The sequence below is a fragment of the Anolis carolinensis genome, chromosome 1 (assembly GCF_035594765.1).
Source record: "Anolis carolinensis isolate JA03-04 chromosome 1, rAnoCar3.1.pri, whole genome shotgun sequence".
Lineage (NCBI taxonomy): Eukaryota > Metazoa > Chordata > Lepidosauria > Squamata > Dactyloidae > Anolis > Anolis carolinensis.
The window spans coordinates 309,765,648-309,779,921 of NC_085841.1; the positions used below are offsets into that span (position 1 = coordinate 309,765,648).

General features: G+C 36.8%; 1 protein-coding gene across 4 annotated transcripts in view; it reads right to left on the reverse strand.

Annotated features, from left to right (window-relative positions):
* The window catches only part of dpf3 (double PHD fingers 3), a 235,960-nt gene that overhangs the window by 21,645 nt on the left and 200,041 nt on the right, over positions 1-14,274 (reverse strand). Inside the window, exons 8-10 of one of the 4 annotated variants that reach the window (XR_001730046.2) lie at positions 12,146-12,277; positions 9,020-10,321; positions 812-3,972 (exon numbers count right to left, since the gene is read on the reverse strand). Coding sequence is in view for 3 of the 4 variants with exons in the window: in XM_062968091.1 (XP_062824161.1) it covers positions 10,137-10,321; positions 12,146-12,274 (314 nt within the window). In the remaining variant the exon portion in view is untranslated. Of the gene's footprint in view, positions 1-811; positions 3,973-9,019; positions 10,322-12,145; positions 12,278-14,274 lie in introns of those variants that run through there. The other 3 variants (XM_062968091.1, XM_008103841.3, XM_008103848.3) reach the window with 3 other exon arrangements.

A 14,274-nucleotide genomic window follows, 5' to 3' on the forward strand; every position in this document is an offset into this window, starting at 1 on the left:
AATTGTATTAATACCATAGGTCTACTATTGCTAAGACATCTAGCTGCTTTTTTCCAAGATAAAGGTTACCTACCTATACAGATATTTTAATGATAGTTTTATTATTATAATGTCCTTATAGTCTTAGCAATATTGCCTAGCAGGATCTTCCTGCAGAAGATATAGGTTTCATTCAATGGTATCTCCATGTTGAGATTTTCAGAAAGCAGTTTTGGGAAAACCTTAATCTTGTCAGTAAATTAAACTAGACCAGAGATGGGGGAACTATGGCTCTCCAGATGATACTGGACTCATACAGTATAGCCAATGGCTGTGGGCAGTTCAATACTCACATGGTCGCATGTTCTACATGGACTAGACAGCAAATTAGCCTCTGTGTGAGATAGTTTTATATATGCAGTTACCTTCTTAGATGTCACAGTAACAGGGGAATGATTTTACAGGCAATCAAAATAACACTGGAAAACAAAAAATGCTATACAGTATGACCCCACCTATCCACAGATTCAATATCCACCGTTACACTTACCCACAGTCCAAAGAATATTTCCTCCTGGAAGCATTGCAGGCCTCTCTAGGTCCTCCAGTGTGATTCTATGATATGCTTCCAGCTCAAGTATAGTCAAAATATAGGGTTTTCTATTATCCACAGCTTTGAGTATCACTGGAGGGAGGTGTCTTGTAACTTATCCTCCATAGATAGAGGAGGGTCATACTGTACTCAGTTTCATGTTCCATTTTGAAATTCATGTTTAAAAATCACTAAGAAACCAAATAAAAAATCCAGATGGAAAAAGATAACAAAAAGAAGTAGAGAAGGAAGTTTTATTTTCAGCATGGAGAACAGCATTGTAAACAATGAGGACTTTAAAAACTATGTACAGCAATTGCAGTTTTACAAATTTTTCTTTTTAAAAAAACTTGGATAAAGAAATATTTACAGAGAAGTAAACAGGAGATGCCTTAGAAGTAGATTGTATATGGACACAAAATACAAATGAGTACAATTTGCTGAAGTTCAATATGGATGTTCCTTCTTTTTGGCTAATTGAAATCTTTTTTTAAAAAAAATGTTAGTGTAATTGTAGCCAGCAGATTCCACCTGATATTTACTGAAGTAGCTTTCTATAGTTATGAAGCATCCCCAATTGATGACATGGGTAGGTGAGGGTGGAGGGGCTACCTCTGATGCTACCCACCACTGATTTTAGCTATGCACCAGGGCAATGTAATGTACTGTGGTTTTAGCTCTTCAGATTAATTTGATTACACAATGCAGATTTCATTTAATGCATTTCACATAATATGGATCCTTTCTGGCCTGAGCAGTGTTCTAATACCCACCATCCCTGAGACAGCAACTAGATTCAGAATTTGCAGGGCTGCGTCTATGCCACTGTAATATATTTCAAGGTGATGTCAAGTTTCCAGGCTTGCAAGCTGGGTGGAAATGCACTCTGACTGTGTTGCACAACCTACTACATGTCATACCCCAACTTAGAGATTCTTCATCATATGAAGAACCAGAGTCCCCAGCTGACAACCCAACTCTGAAATGCCAAGAGACTAAGAAAGCATCCAGGACTATAAAAAATAGCTAAGGGTTCGACCTCACCAGATGAGGGGATTTCTGCATTAGAGCATGAGGCAGAGCAACTTCTAACTCACAGGGAATGTCAGCCTGTAAACAGAAGTATAAGACTGCAGTAGAGAGGTTGCTTCTGTTGAGGATATCTGCTATCAGCCTCTTGATCAGCTACAGAACCTGGCAGCATCTGTGCAAGAATTGCTATTTATGGTAGAAAGACTGATGAAGACTACACATGACCTAGAATTTTCTTGACAGCTTGCTATCTAGAAATTCCTCTCTATTGGCTATCCTGGTATCTGACCTTGACTGAACACTGAAACTTCTCTCAAAGCCTGCTGTATTTGATTGACAACCTTGCAAAACTTGACCTGTTATGAATCAGCTCTGTTTCTTCAACCACTTTCATCTGCCTTACCTAGGCCCCTTTTACACTGTCCTTATATCCCAGGATCTGATCCCAGGTTATCTGCTATGAGTCTCCACTGCCATATAATCTGGGATAAGAAGATAATTTGGGATCAGATCCTGGGATATAGGACAGTGTAGAAGGGGCCCTACTTTGTTTGGCGGCATCCTGTGTTGTTGACCATGACTCAACTTCCAGGACATTCTTGATCTGCTCTAGGCTTCTCTGTGTGCCTACTGGTCTGAGACTTCCCACTAGAAACAGAAATTATGACTCCCAGAATCCCACAGTCAGCAATCTTACTGACTGCAGATTATGGGAGCTGTAGTTATAGTATTATCTATCAACAGAGTTGTGTATTGCTCACTGAATTTCAAGAGAGAAACTTTCAGTTATAAATTCTTAAAAAATGATCTTGTATTACTTTTAATCTACTATTAGACTAAGCACTCATATGCATACTTACTAGGAAGTAGGTCTTATTAACTTCCTGAAAATTACTTCTGATTAAATTAATATGCACAGAATCATACTGAATGGTACATTTCCAAGTCATGGCAGTCCCCTTCACACAAAGGACTGACACAATCTGGTGAACATAAATTCCTGGAAAAGTTAAAACAGAATGAGTTATCCAAATAACTTTCCATAGGAATACATCTATATCCATTGAATCTGGCATCTTGCTCATACATCATTCTCCAAAATGTATTAGGATACATTGTTCTAGCACAACTCTTCCCTCTGCACACTACCAAGGGAACATTTTAAAAGTCATCTGAAAAGCACCAGTTGTCACATTGTTGCATGTAGAACTCAAGAAATTACAATAGAGAAACTAAATATGACTAGCTCCCATTGGATGAATTCTACTACTTCTGGAAAATGGCGGTTAATTTTTAATGTTGCTAGCTGCTCCAAAAGAGTATTTCAAATGCCTCCTCCAAGAATTTTGGGAATGCAAGTTTATTGCCAAACATATTGTCCTAGTTACCCAACTCTGGATTTCTTGTATTAGTTATCTTTATTTGCAAGCAGGTGTTGGCATGAATTATTCACTCAATAAGGTAACTTTGCAGGCAACAGAATATTTTTCCTTTTAAAAAGTATCAGGCTTCAGTGGTGTTATTGCTAAGAAATGGCAATGCCTAAGCTTCCTCTTACTTTATACTCCTGGCAGAACACACTTTAAACTCTTGTGACAAATAACCATCCAGAATCTAGCATGATTCTTCAGAAAAATTTGTTTGTTTGTTTAAAATTTTGTTTTGCTTATTCTAATACATTCACACACAAAACATTAGCAGACATTCAGGAAAATGAGCCAGAGCAACTTTGAACTTACCATATCCACTTTGAAAAAATAAAAACACCCAGCATGTGTACGAATGGCATCTTTAAAGTAAGAGAGAGCAGTTTAATCTTTATTTTCATAAATTAAAAAAAGCCTTCTCCTGAAAGCAAATAGCCTATATCTTACATTAAACACTGTTTAAAAAGTCCCTTCTTCACAAAAAAGCAAAATGATTTTTAAACAAAAATAACTGTGCAACATCAGCCCTACATTTCTCTTTTAAATACTGAAATAAATAAAATAACCTGTTCTATTTTTGTTGAGATTTTCTGGAATTTCTTTGTCATTTTTAGTCATTACTATTGTCAATCAGTTCCAGTTTGATCTGGTCTTATATATACAAACGTACACACTAGCTCACACAACACTTGAAGAAAAAGATAGTTTGTTTTTAAAAATGTAAGGATTCTCTTTGTATTGCACAAGCCTAGGGAAACCCCAAGACTTCTCTGAGCAAGTGCCAGCAGGCATTCCCCAGTCCAGGCTCCTGTGTGGGAGGAGACACAGGTTGAGAAAGGATCAGGCAAGGAGAGGAGATCAAAGCATCCTGGCAAATCTTACTTGGCTTCTTCCATAGTTTTCCTGATGGATTCAGAATTCAAGTGAGCACAGGATCATCATCTATAGAAGGAAGGGCAAAGAAAGGGAACACTAAAAACAAACCCTCAAACAATAATAGTAGTAATAACAACTAGTAGCAGCAGTACTTGGCCCACATAGCAGCAACATACATTTCAGAAATAATGGCTTTCAACTGGGCAGAAAAGAATAAAGATGTAAAACTTCATCAATTCTTGTCTGCAAGAATGAATACTTTTTCCATTTTCTCCTTACCGTATATACTCATGTATAAGTCTACAAATTTTAATCAAAAAATCAACCCAAAACCTCTGGGTCGACTTATCCACAGGTCAATGTAAGTACTGTAAGTATTTAATTCTTATTTTTAAAAGGAACCATCCCCTTCTCTGAGTAGAGTGGCAAAAGGTGAGAGCTTTATTCTCTCCACCATGGTTCTGCTTCTGACATTTTTGAATGCCTTGGTATAAAATTTCCCACTGTAGTGGCTAGGGGCAGCTGGCCCTCAAAGGCATCACTGTTTTTTTTTCCTCTCTGCAGAACGAACTTCAACTTATCATATAAAAAATCATAATTTCGGCCCCCAAACCTGAGCTTCACACATAAATAAGACTGACTTATACACAAGTATATACTGTACTTTAAGAAGGTTATCACAAACTGCACAGTTCTAAAAGACTATTTGCTTTATGGAACTTGCTCTATGCAAAAAAAAAATGCATGTGATTTTCTACATAGAAATCTGGGGGCTGTTTTACACAGAAAATAACTGTTTTTCAGAGAAATGTTATTGTCTGCACATAAAATGCTATTTTCTGCACAGTAAATGTCTGCTATGGAGCAATTTGTTTTCTGCACCAAAATGTTATTTTCTGTTTATAAAATATTGTTTTCTCCATTAAAAACTCATTTTCTGTGCAGAAAGACTTTTTCTTTTACAGAAAATGTATTTTCTATGCAAAAAATACACACATCTGCATGCCTTTTCCACACAAAAAGTAATAAACAGCACAATGTTCACCCATCTATGATTAGGTCAATCAAAGTTTCCAAATGCTGAAGAAAGCATTTTTTAAAATCACTGTATAATTTTTTTTTTCATCCCTAGTAGGAAGGCCATTCTCATAAATATGCAAAAGCTAAGTTAGGTGCAGTTTCAATAATAATTATAAGTGGCTTCTAAATTTTAAAAAAATCTACCCCTGCTCCCATTATGATAAATTAATACATCTGTTGAGTGTTTCTATGGATTTCAACATATTTTAATGTAACTGTAAAAAAAAATCCCATCCTCATGCCTTAGACTGTACTAGAGTTAACCAAGAGTGGGACTGGACCTTGCTTTGTGTTACTGATCCACTTTAAAACAGTGTCTTCAAACCTTTATACTATGCATGTTTATTGGGGCCAATCTATCCCTTTTTAAAAATGTGTAATTCTTCATGATTTTTCTCTGGTGTTATCTTAATTCATTATGGTAACAGATTCCAAATCAGTAACATTTATTCTGTTATGACATGCCTAACTCCTAACAATTTACTAACAGCAATTTATTTCTAGGTGTACACTGAAGATACAATGAACATGTGTACATGCATGGATGGGCACAGGTTTGGGACTACCTCCTGTTTCTGAAATGATGGCATAAAAGAGTAAATTTCAATGAGTGTGCATCTTGATATGCCACTGTGCTCCTGGGGTGAGGAAAACCTTTCTCTGCTGAAATTCAACTTCTGCCTAACTACTGGAAAAAGGAACAGGAACCCTGCTCTATACTGCATCTAGTAACCTACTAGAAACATAGATGAAAGCTCAAACTCCACACTTCACTACTACAAAAACTGATGCTAAAGTTCAAGATAACGTAGACTCCAACTAAGTAGCACTATGTAGCAACAAACCTCAAAACTCTAAACCGTATATGGCAATGATAGCTGTCTGATTTAATGCTGGAACCCAATGAAATAGTTGCAGTTTATTCTTTACCCAAACCATCTGCTACAGGATTACACCGACACACTAACACCTCAGCCTATGAGCTATTAAAAATAGCTATAAATTACAACCTCTCACAAAAGTACACCACCACCTTCAATATACACACACTTCACAACTGATACATTTCCAGAAAGGACGCATTAACTCCTGAAAAGGAGAAGATCAGACAAAGATGTTCATACTGTGCCCCAGCTAAATTCTAATATTTATAAAAAGGACAAACAAGTGATAGATAAATGAGTCTCTCTACAACAAAATGTTGCACAGTGTGCAATGCTTCTATCCAAGCTTCTACCTTTGTTCAAGCTCTCCTCCATCTTTATCCTTCTGCATTTTCTTCCAACTGTGAGCTAGCATTCTGAGGCACACGGAAAGAAGTTAAGACAGTGACTGTGGAAGCACATTATCATCAGTGTTTACTTGGACTGTGATTCCCAGAATGCTCCAGCCTTCTATATGTAACTTCCAGCTATGGTGACCATTTGCTACTGTGGTCAGGGCTGCTGGGAACTGCAGTCCTAGACTTATCTGGAGGATTAATTATTCCCACTCTAATACAGAACATAAACACTGAACCTTTGGGATTGTGGGGTTAGTTTTATCTAGTATCTAGCTTGCTTAACTAGGTTGAGGCCTGTGTTTTGAGATTTGTCTACTCAACCACAAGAATTCAAAAGCTCTTTTAAATGATCTCATACCATTTGCCAAACATCATAATCAATGTAAAATTATGAGGACACTACAAATAGAGCAAAAGTTCTAAATTCCAAGTCTAAAGTCAGTGATGCCCAGAGAAAATATCAGAGTATTCTGTAACTTTGCCTTCGTCTTCTTAAACCATGAGCTATCAGTTTTAAATTTTAACATTTTCAATCCATCTAGATTGGATTGATTCTATCTCCCTTCCTCAGAACATAGCACTCTAACATGGAAAAAATATTTTATTGCATGGAGTAAAAGCTTCAACTAAAACATTATTGTGATATTTTCATAACAATCAAGACTGGCGTGTGACGAGAAGAGCAGGATTTCTCATATAGGTTTGGTATGACTGTTAATTCACATGAGATCTGAATGCTCACAGGACTGATATTACAGTGTACCTATATCTAGTTAAAATTTTGTACTGCAGATTTTGTTTTTGTTGCTGCCTCTCAGAACGATGAAGAGAATTTGCCAGAACAGAATATGACAGCAGGCACAGAAGGCCTTTATCACAGATGGTATCCCTTGCACAGGCTGTGCTGATCAACTATCTGATCCGCTTCGGGCATTAGCAGGGATGATTTGCCATATCTATGGAACTACACTCACTGGCTGAAAAATGGCAAATTTTGAGCTACTGCTAACAGTGAATCACAGGTTAGAATATAGGAAAGGAAGAAAGTTAAAAGAAAAATGTTTGCTGCATAGAAATTGCAGAGAACCTAATTTAAAATTGTTTCAAAATTTTGAGATTTATAGTCACATGAATGAAAATTGAGTGTTTTCAGACATTCCGTTTTTATCATGTCAAGCTGGCAAATCTTATCAGAAAAAATGTGGCATTCAGAGTAATACTCATCTGCCATTAACTTGCATAGCATGTCAGGAAGTGTTCCTCTGACAGCAATTCATTTCTCTGGGAAAATAAGACACTATATTCCCTTGATCTGTAACCAAGCACTGGGGGGAGGGTTACCAGATTTAAAACTAGAGACTGCACATGTACCTTTAATGGTTGTGTAGAACAAGGATTTGATAGGTGCTGCATTTCACACAACTAACTGCATTTCACGCAACAGCTCCTGAAATTCCCTATTCTATGCAACCACTGAATTGTAAAAGCTGACTTGGAAAGGCAACCATGAAAGAACTAAACAAGATCTTCAAGTATAAAAACACATTTTTAAATACTGAAGTCAGAATCACCCAGGCTACAATATGTTAGACTTCTATGTATGCATTGTGACAGATGGATCGCGAAAAATGCCAACAAGCCGAGTATCAACTCATCTGAAATGTAGCACTGGAGAAGAAATACTATGGACTGCTAAAAGGACAAATGAATGGGTCTTAGATCGCATCAAACCTGAACTGTCAATAGATATGAAAACAACTAAACTGAGGCTGTTATACTTTGGACATATCATGGTACATCATGACTCACTGGAGAAAGACAATAATGCAAGGTAAAGGGGAAGGCAGTAGAAAAAGAGGAAGATTGCACTAAAATTGAGTTGGTTCTATTAAAGAAGTAACGGCCCTGAGTCTGGAATAACTAAGACACTAAGTAATAACATCCTAAGGGCCAGATCTTGTCTGATCTTGGAAACTTAATAATACCTACTTTAATTAGTACATCAATGGGAGACCACCAAAGAACACCAGGCGCTATATTTCAGATGAAGGAACTGGCAAAATCACATGTGAGTATTCGTCCTTAAGAAAACTCTGAAATTAATGGTCACCATAAGTCAACAGACAACTTCACACATACCATTAGAATACACATCCTCTATAGTTGGGCACAACAAACACTGGAAACAATCATGAACATGAACATGAAAGGTTACATAGACTCGGAAACACATGCACACATCCTTAAACACACAGCTTTTAACCTCCAGAAGAGGCCAAGGTTGTACTTAACCCAGTAGCTCTACCATAGTATGGGCCAGAACTAAATATCTCCTCAAATGTTATCAAGAACATATATATGCCAAATTAGTCCACAAAAGGCATAATATTATTGTACCCATACCAGTGCCCATCCATATTTGTTTTTGTTAATTTCTTAAATCATAATAATCCCTGACATCTTGATAGACAGACAGTTCCTTTTCCTTCTCTTTCCCAGTTATACACATAGATATGTTCTTACTCTCTGAAGGAAAACTTAGTTCAAAAAGCTATACATTTAGTTTCAATGTAGAATCTTAACTATAAACATAGCAACCAGTGATCAACATAATACATCATCGTTAACAACCAAGACAATATTAACCCTAATTAAATTCTATACTCTCTACCAAAGAAGTGAGAGTAGGTTGGCACAACCTCAAACCAGTTTTCCCCCGAAGTATGAAATATACTTCATTTTGGAACATACCTTATAATCCTGCTGCTCAACTCCATGTTGCTGGAATAGCAAATGAGAGAGAGAGATTCTGTCTTCTCTGCTCCCCTTTGAAGATTAGTGAGTATTGCTTTGGTATATTTCAAGAGGAGCTATCAAAAATAAGACTAAATGGGTTTCTGATTTATTTTTAAAACGTAAAACAAAAGAAACATGAGGTATTTTTTCCTTTTAATTTCTTTCAAGATTCACATCCTTTGTTTGATCTTTGCAGAATCTGTGACTTAATGGTATATTCCATCCATTTGCTCGGGGAAATTATTTTCCACATTGTAGAAGGTGAAGAAGGTGGCAAAGAAAAATGAGGCAGTGTCTGTTAAAAAGATGCCAAGGTGAGAAACATGAGGAATTCTTGAAAGAGTACAAATGTGTCCCAAGAAAGGAGGCAGGAATTTTTTCTTTTACCATCTTTCTGGATTTTCCTTGCCTTTCTTCCCTAAACGGTTAAAGGTGAAGATACCAAAAGTACAGAGGGGGAAGTCACAAAATCCAGTGTGCAAACTTTTCACAGTGCCAAAGTCACACTGGCAAGTGTTTCAGTTTCCTTTTGATCTGGAATAATCCATTCAATAGCTGTTTCATAATCCATATCATAGCTGTACATACAGCACTTTCTGTACAATTAGATTATCAAGTAGATATCATTGCTTTTTCGTAATTTTAAAAGTCTTTTATCTATTAATATATATAATATATAAATAAATACTTTAAAACACAATTTGAGGTGGGGTCCTGGTGTCCAACTCTTCTGAATTTTCATTTTTGATATTGGGCTAATATATATATATATATTAAAAGTTGAACAAATTAGCTCTCTTCTATTTATTAAGTTATTTACCTTTAAAAAAAAGGACACCCACATTTCAGGTTTGCAAAGAGAAAAAAGGAGGGAGAATTATGAAAACAAAGTAGCCAATTTTTTTTTACCAAAAAGAGGTTTTCTACATTATTAGATGGTTGTGCTTTCATTGTACACACTCAAAGGTAAAAATAGGTCTAATTTTTTTTTAAAATGCAATAGCAACAATAAGAGTAAAAGTAGCAAAAGGGGCAGGAAGTCACTCTTAGAGCTTGTGTGTGATGAGCCATTTTAGCAGCTGCCCTTTTTCTTTGCAGGAAGGGAGCTGCTGCTCTGGTTTGAAACAGGCTCTTCTGTGTCATCCTCATCAAAGCCATGAAAAGTTGAGGTGTCGCTTTCAGAGGTGGAACCGAATAAGTCCTCCGTAGTGTGAGCTGCCGCTGCTTCTTCTTTCCTGCTTTCTCTTCCCAAATGAGCTGACATGTATGATGAATATATCAGCACATGGGTTAAGCAATAGGCATCACAATTTTATTTCATCATCATCATCATCATCATCAATCATCATTATCATTGCTATTAAACCATCCAGACTAAAAAGACAGTCTCAGTCATATATATATGTAGATATAGCTATAAATCTGAAGTGGGTCAAGTCAATAATACAGATCAGTGGAACAGGAAGGGGAGCAATAAGGGAAGTATGAACTGAACTGCAAGGGTTAAAAAAATGACACCACCACAGATGCCCATAAACTAAGGCAGCAAAAGGGTTAATACTGTTTTTCCTCTCTTTAAAACACACAAAAACCATTTTGTGATTATTTTGAACAGCTTTAAAAGATTTCATACTGTGTATAATAGTGAAAATCCATTAACAGTAAAAAAAAAAAAAAGTACAATGTTTTGCCTTCATTTTGGCATCAAATGTCCTAAATTTGCTACTTGAGCATAATAACCCATTTTGTGTCTTTTTTCAAAAATAAAAAACAACACCAAATTTCTCCTCCTGATTTCTTTCAGCACCTGTTCACCCAAGTGGTGAGGTTCCTTTGCAAAACAAGATGGAGAAAAACTTCCATACTAACAAACAAATAAATAAATGCATATTTTATTCTTCAATAAACTCTCTTTTAAAACACAAAAAGTCACATGAATATAATCACTTCAGGTAAATGCAAACACTTGAAAGCATTTCATTCAGTTAAAGGCAGAGAGACAAAGAGAGAACATTCCAATGTTATATGTAACTTCTGTCTGAGGTTTCAGGATATACTATATTCCTGACTTCATCCCCTGAAGAATAAAATATCAAATCCCCTCACTGTTTGTTGACAGTAATTCCGGTTAACATGGGTTCAAATACGTGAAAGAATGGCTACAGAGGAAATATATTCTCATAGAATGAAATCATTTTTGCAAAGAAGAAATATAAATGTAATGAAGTTATACTTTAATGCAAAGATTTTATTGGATGCACACACAGGATAATCAAGATGTTGGCATCACTTTTTCTGCCATATACAGGAAATTTCTTCTGTGTGCAAAATGTATAAAGTTTAAGTGAGAACCAAGATTGTTGTGCCTTCCGGTTTATGTGATTGCATCCATAATGCTGTGTACAGCCTCAGAGATCTATCTTATAACTATGGTTAAACAAATGCAATTAAATTGTAGTTGCTTTGCAAAAGATTCAATGTACTGGAATATGTTATGAGCATCGGCACAGGAGTTCTGCTTACACAAGAGTTGAGTCAATAGTAAATTGTCTTAGCTGTCTCTCTGTAGAGGGAAAGCCATGTCAGACTATTGCAGCAAAAACAGTGACGAGCCTTTGTGGCACTTTTAAAGAAGAATCAATTTATTGTGGCATATGTCTTTGTGGACTAGAACCTACTCCAGCAGATAGATGAAGAGGTTTCCTCTGTTGCTGGTGTTGTGCATGCACATATGTGCATGTACAGATTCACACACAATCAGACATGAGCAAGTGGGAAAGACTACGTGGCCAATAGACATACCTATCACCCAAGTTGCACAAATTTCAGTAGAACTTTTGAAATTATTTGAAGACTGAAACCCTCCCTCAGTACTATCCATGTTCAAATCAAACACATCTACTTTTACATACCATTTTTATTTTCTAATTATATGTTTCAGTATTTGTCCACTATGTGCATTCAAAATTATGTAGGAATGCATTTGTCTAACCAATCCTGATGACACAAAACGAAACAATCAACCCACTCTTCATATGCATGGGAAAAACTCATAGAAAGTTGCAATATGGAATCACCTACCAGAGCGCCCACAATCTGAACACGAAACAAGTTCCTCTGGCCGTCCACTTTTTTTGTTCATATTGGATCCACCAAGACAGAAGTCACAGTAGTTATTGGAAATGATGGCCCCATCTGGTCCTTTCTGGGCTGCTGCCAAAAAATGTACATATTTAAGCAAGAGATATATAGCTTTCATTCTCTTCTCTTGATGAACTCAAGTATTACACTTGCAAAAGAAGCGCCCAAGAATAAAAGAGTGTTACTATTTTAAAAGTGAATTTAAAACGCTATTTTTATGAAAGAAGACACATTCTGGAAATCCCTAAGTCCTTCAGTACAATCCAATGGCCAGTTTCCAGTGGGGATTGTGCTAGAAGACCTACAAATACCTAGAGAAGCATTCCCTCTCAGAATCTCTAGGTCCTCCAGTGCAACTCTATGGTTAGCTTCTGGCAGGGAATAATCATGGAGTCATGCTGGAACACAGAGAGATTCCTAGAATGAAAAATTTAATCAAATCCACAGAAGTCAAACTTGCCAATATGGAGGGCCAATTATATATCTCATCTTTCTCCCAAATGGCACCCAAAGCAGCTCACAGTAGAAGAGGAATCTTGGAGAAGAGGGAGAAGTTCAACACATAATTCATTGATGTTTGAAATTCACCTTATGCACCTAGCTTGAATTTTAGACAATACTTTTAATAATTATGTGCATGAAACAAAGTTTGTGTACACCGAACTATCATAAAGCAAAGGTATCACCATTTCAGCCACCCAGCTAGACAATTTCAGATTTGGATATATTCTGGATTTCACAACTTCAGATAAGAGATGTTCAACCTGTACCTCATTTTACTTACCTACCATCCAAAATCATTTATGTGTTTTAACCTTGGTATTCTTGAGCCACTTTAATCTAACATGGCCATTTTTTTTTACAATTTTAAATATCTTTTTGACATTTTGAATTTAATATTTCAATCTTATTATTTCTTTAATGGGGTTTAGCATTTGTGTTGTGTATTGTTTCACCAATATTTTTATTTGAACTTAAATTGCAAATCCTTAAACACATAAATATAGATTGCACCTCCTCAGAAGATATCAATACTTCAAATCAAGAACATTAAAAACAACTAGATTCAACTTCAGAATTCCTGAACATTTATTTTTTGATGTTAGCATGCTGACTTCATTTATAAGCATAGTTCTCAGGTATTCATGAAAATGCCTTCTGCACATAAATGTACCTGCTCGTCCCATTGCAATTTCTTGGGTGAAACTTAAGTTGTTTGTACAGTATGAATGACACAGGCCTCTTCTATATCCCCTCCTCCCATCACACAGCCTCACACACAGTTTCCGATTACACTGAACATATGTAAGTTTGTCCTCTCTCATGAATGCTGAACATGTGTCCACCAATAGCCACATGTGATGACTCATGGGCCTTGTAGTCCTGTTCCTAGTACTATTGTGGCAGACGAAGAGGAAAACATGGGATTTTCGCCGGTTCAGCCAGAGCCGGAGCCTCTCCACCTGGAGGATGTTCGCCCTCAAGAATTCAGCCAAACAGGCCTTGGGCAGAACTCCCCCCCGTTTTCCCGGAGGGACAATTATACTAGAGATAGAGGAGTCAGAGAGGCTAATCGCCGGAGCCTGAGAATCGCTGCCAAACAACTAGCTGATTAGGTCTGCTTCCCTTGGGAAATTCTAAGGAGTCATGCATCTGGACAGAGTTGGGTTTCGCTTCTCGTTCTCTAGGGAAAGTGTTCTGTTGGCGGGAAAATGAGACCCAATATAGGTGTTTGTCGCAAGGGGAACTTTGCGGAGTCAATTGATCAGCTTGAGGAGAGAGATCGTGTGTGGACTTCGTAACCCCAGTTCCTTGCTTCCCGGATCAAGTTTCAAGCCTGCCTTGTTTCACGTTTTGCCACGGACCTTGTTTCATGCTTCATGTTTGCCTCGTTTCAAGTCTTTGATCTTGCCAAGAATCAAGTTTATTTTCCAGCCTTGTTGTCAAGCTACATTGGACTTTAAAGACTCTTGTCATTTCCCCACACTATTGCTTGGCAAAGTGTGTGTTTCGGTCAAGTGGATTAAAACTTTGAACTCTAATATCTTATATTGGACAATACATTTCTG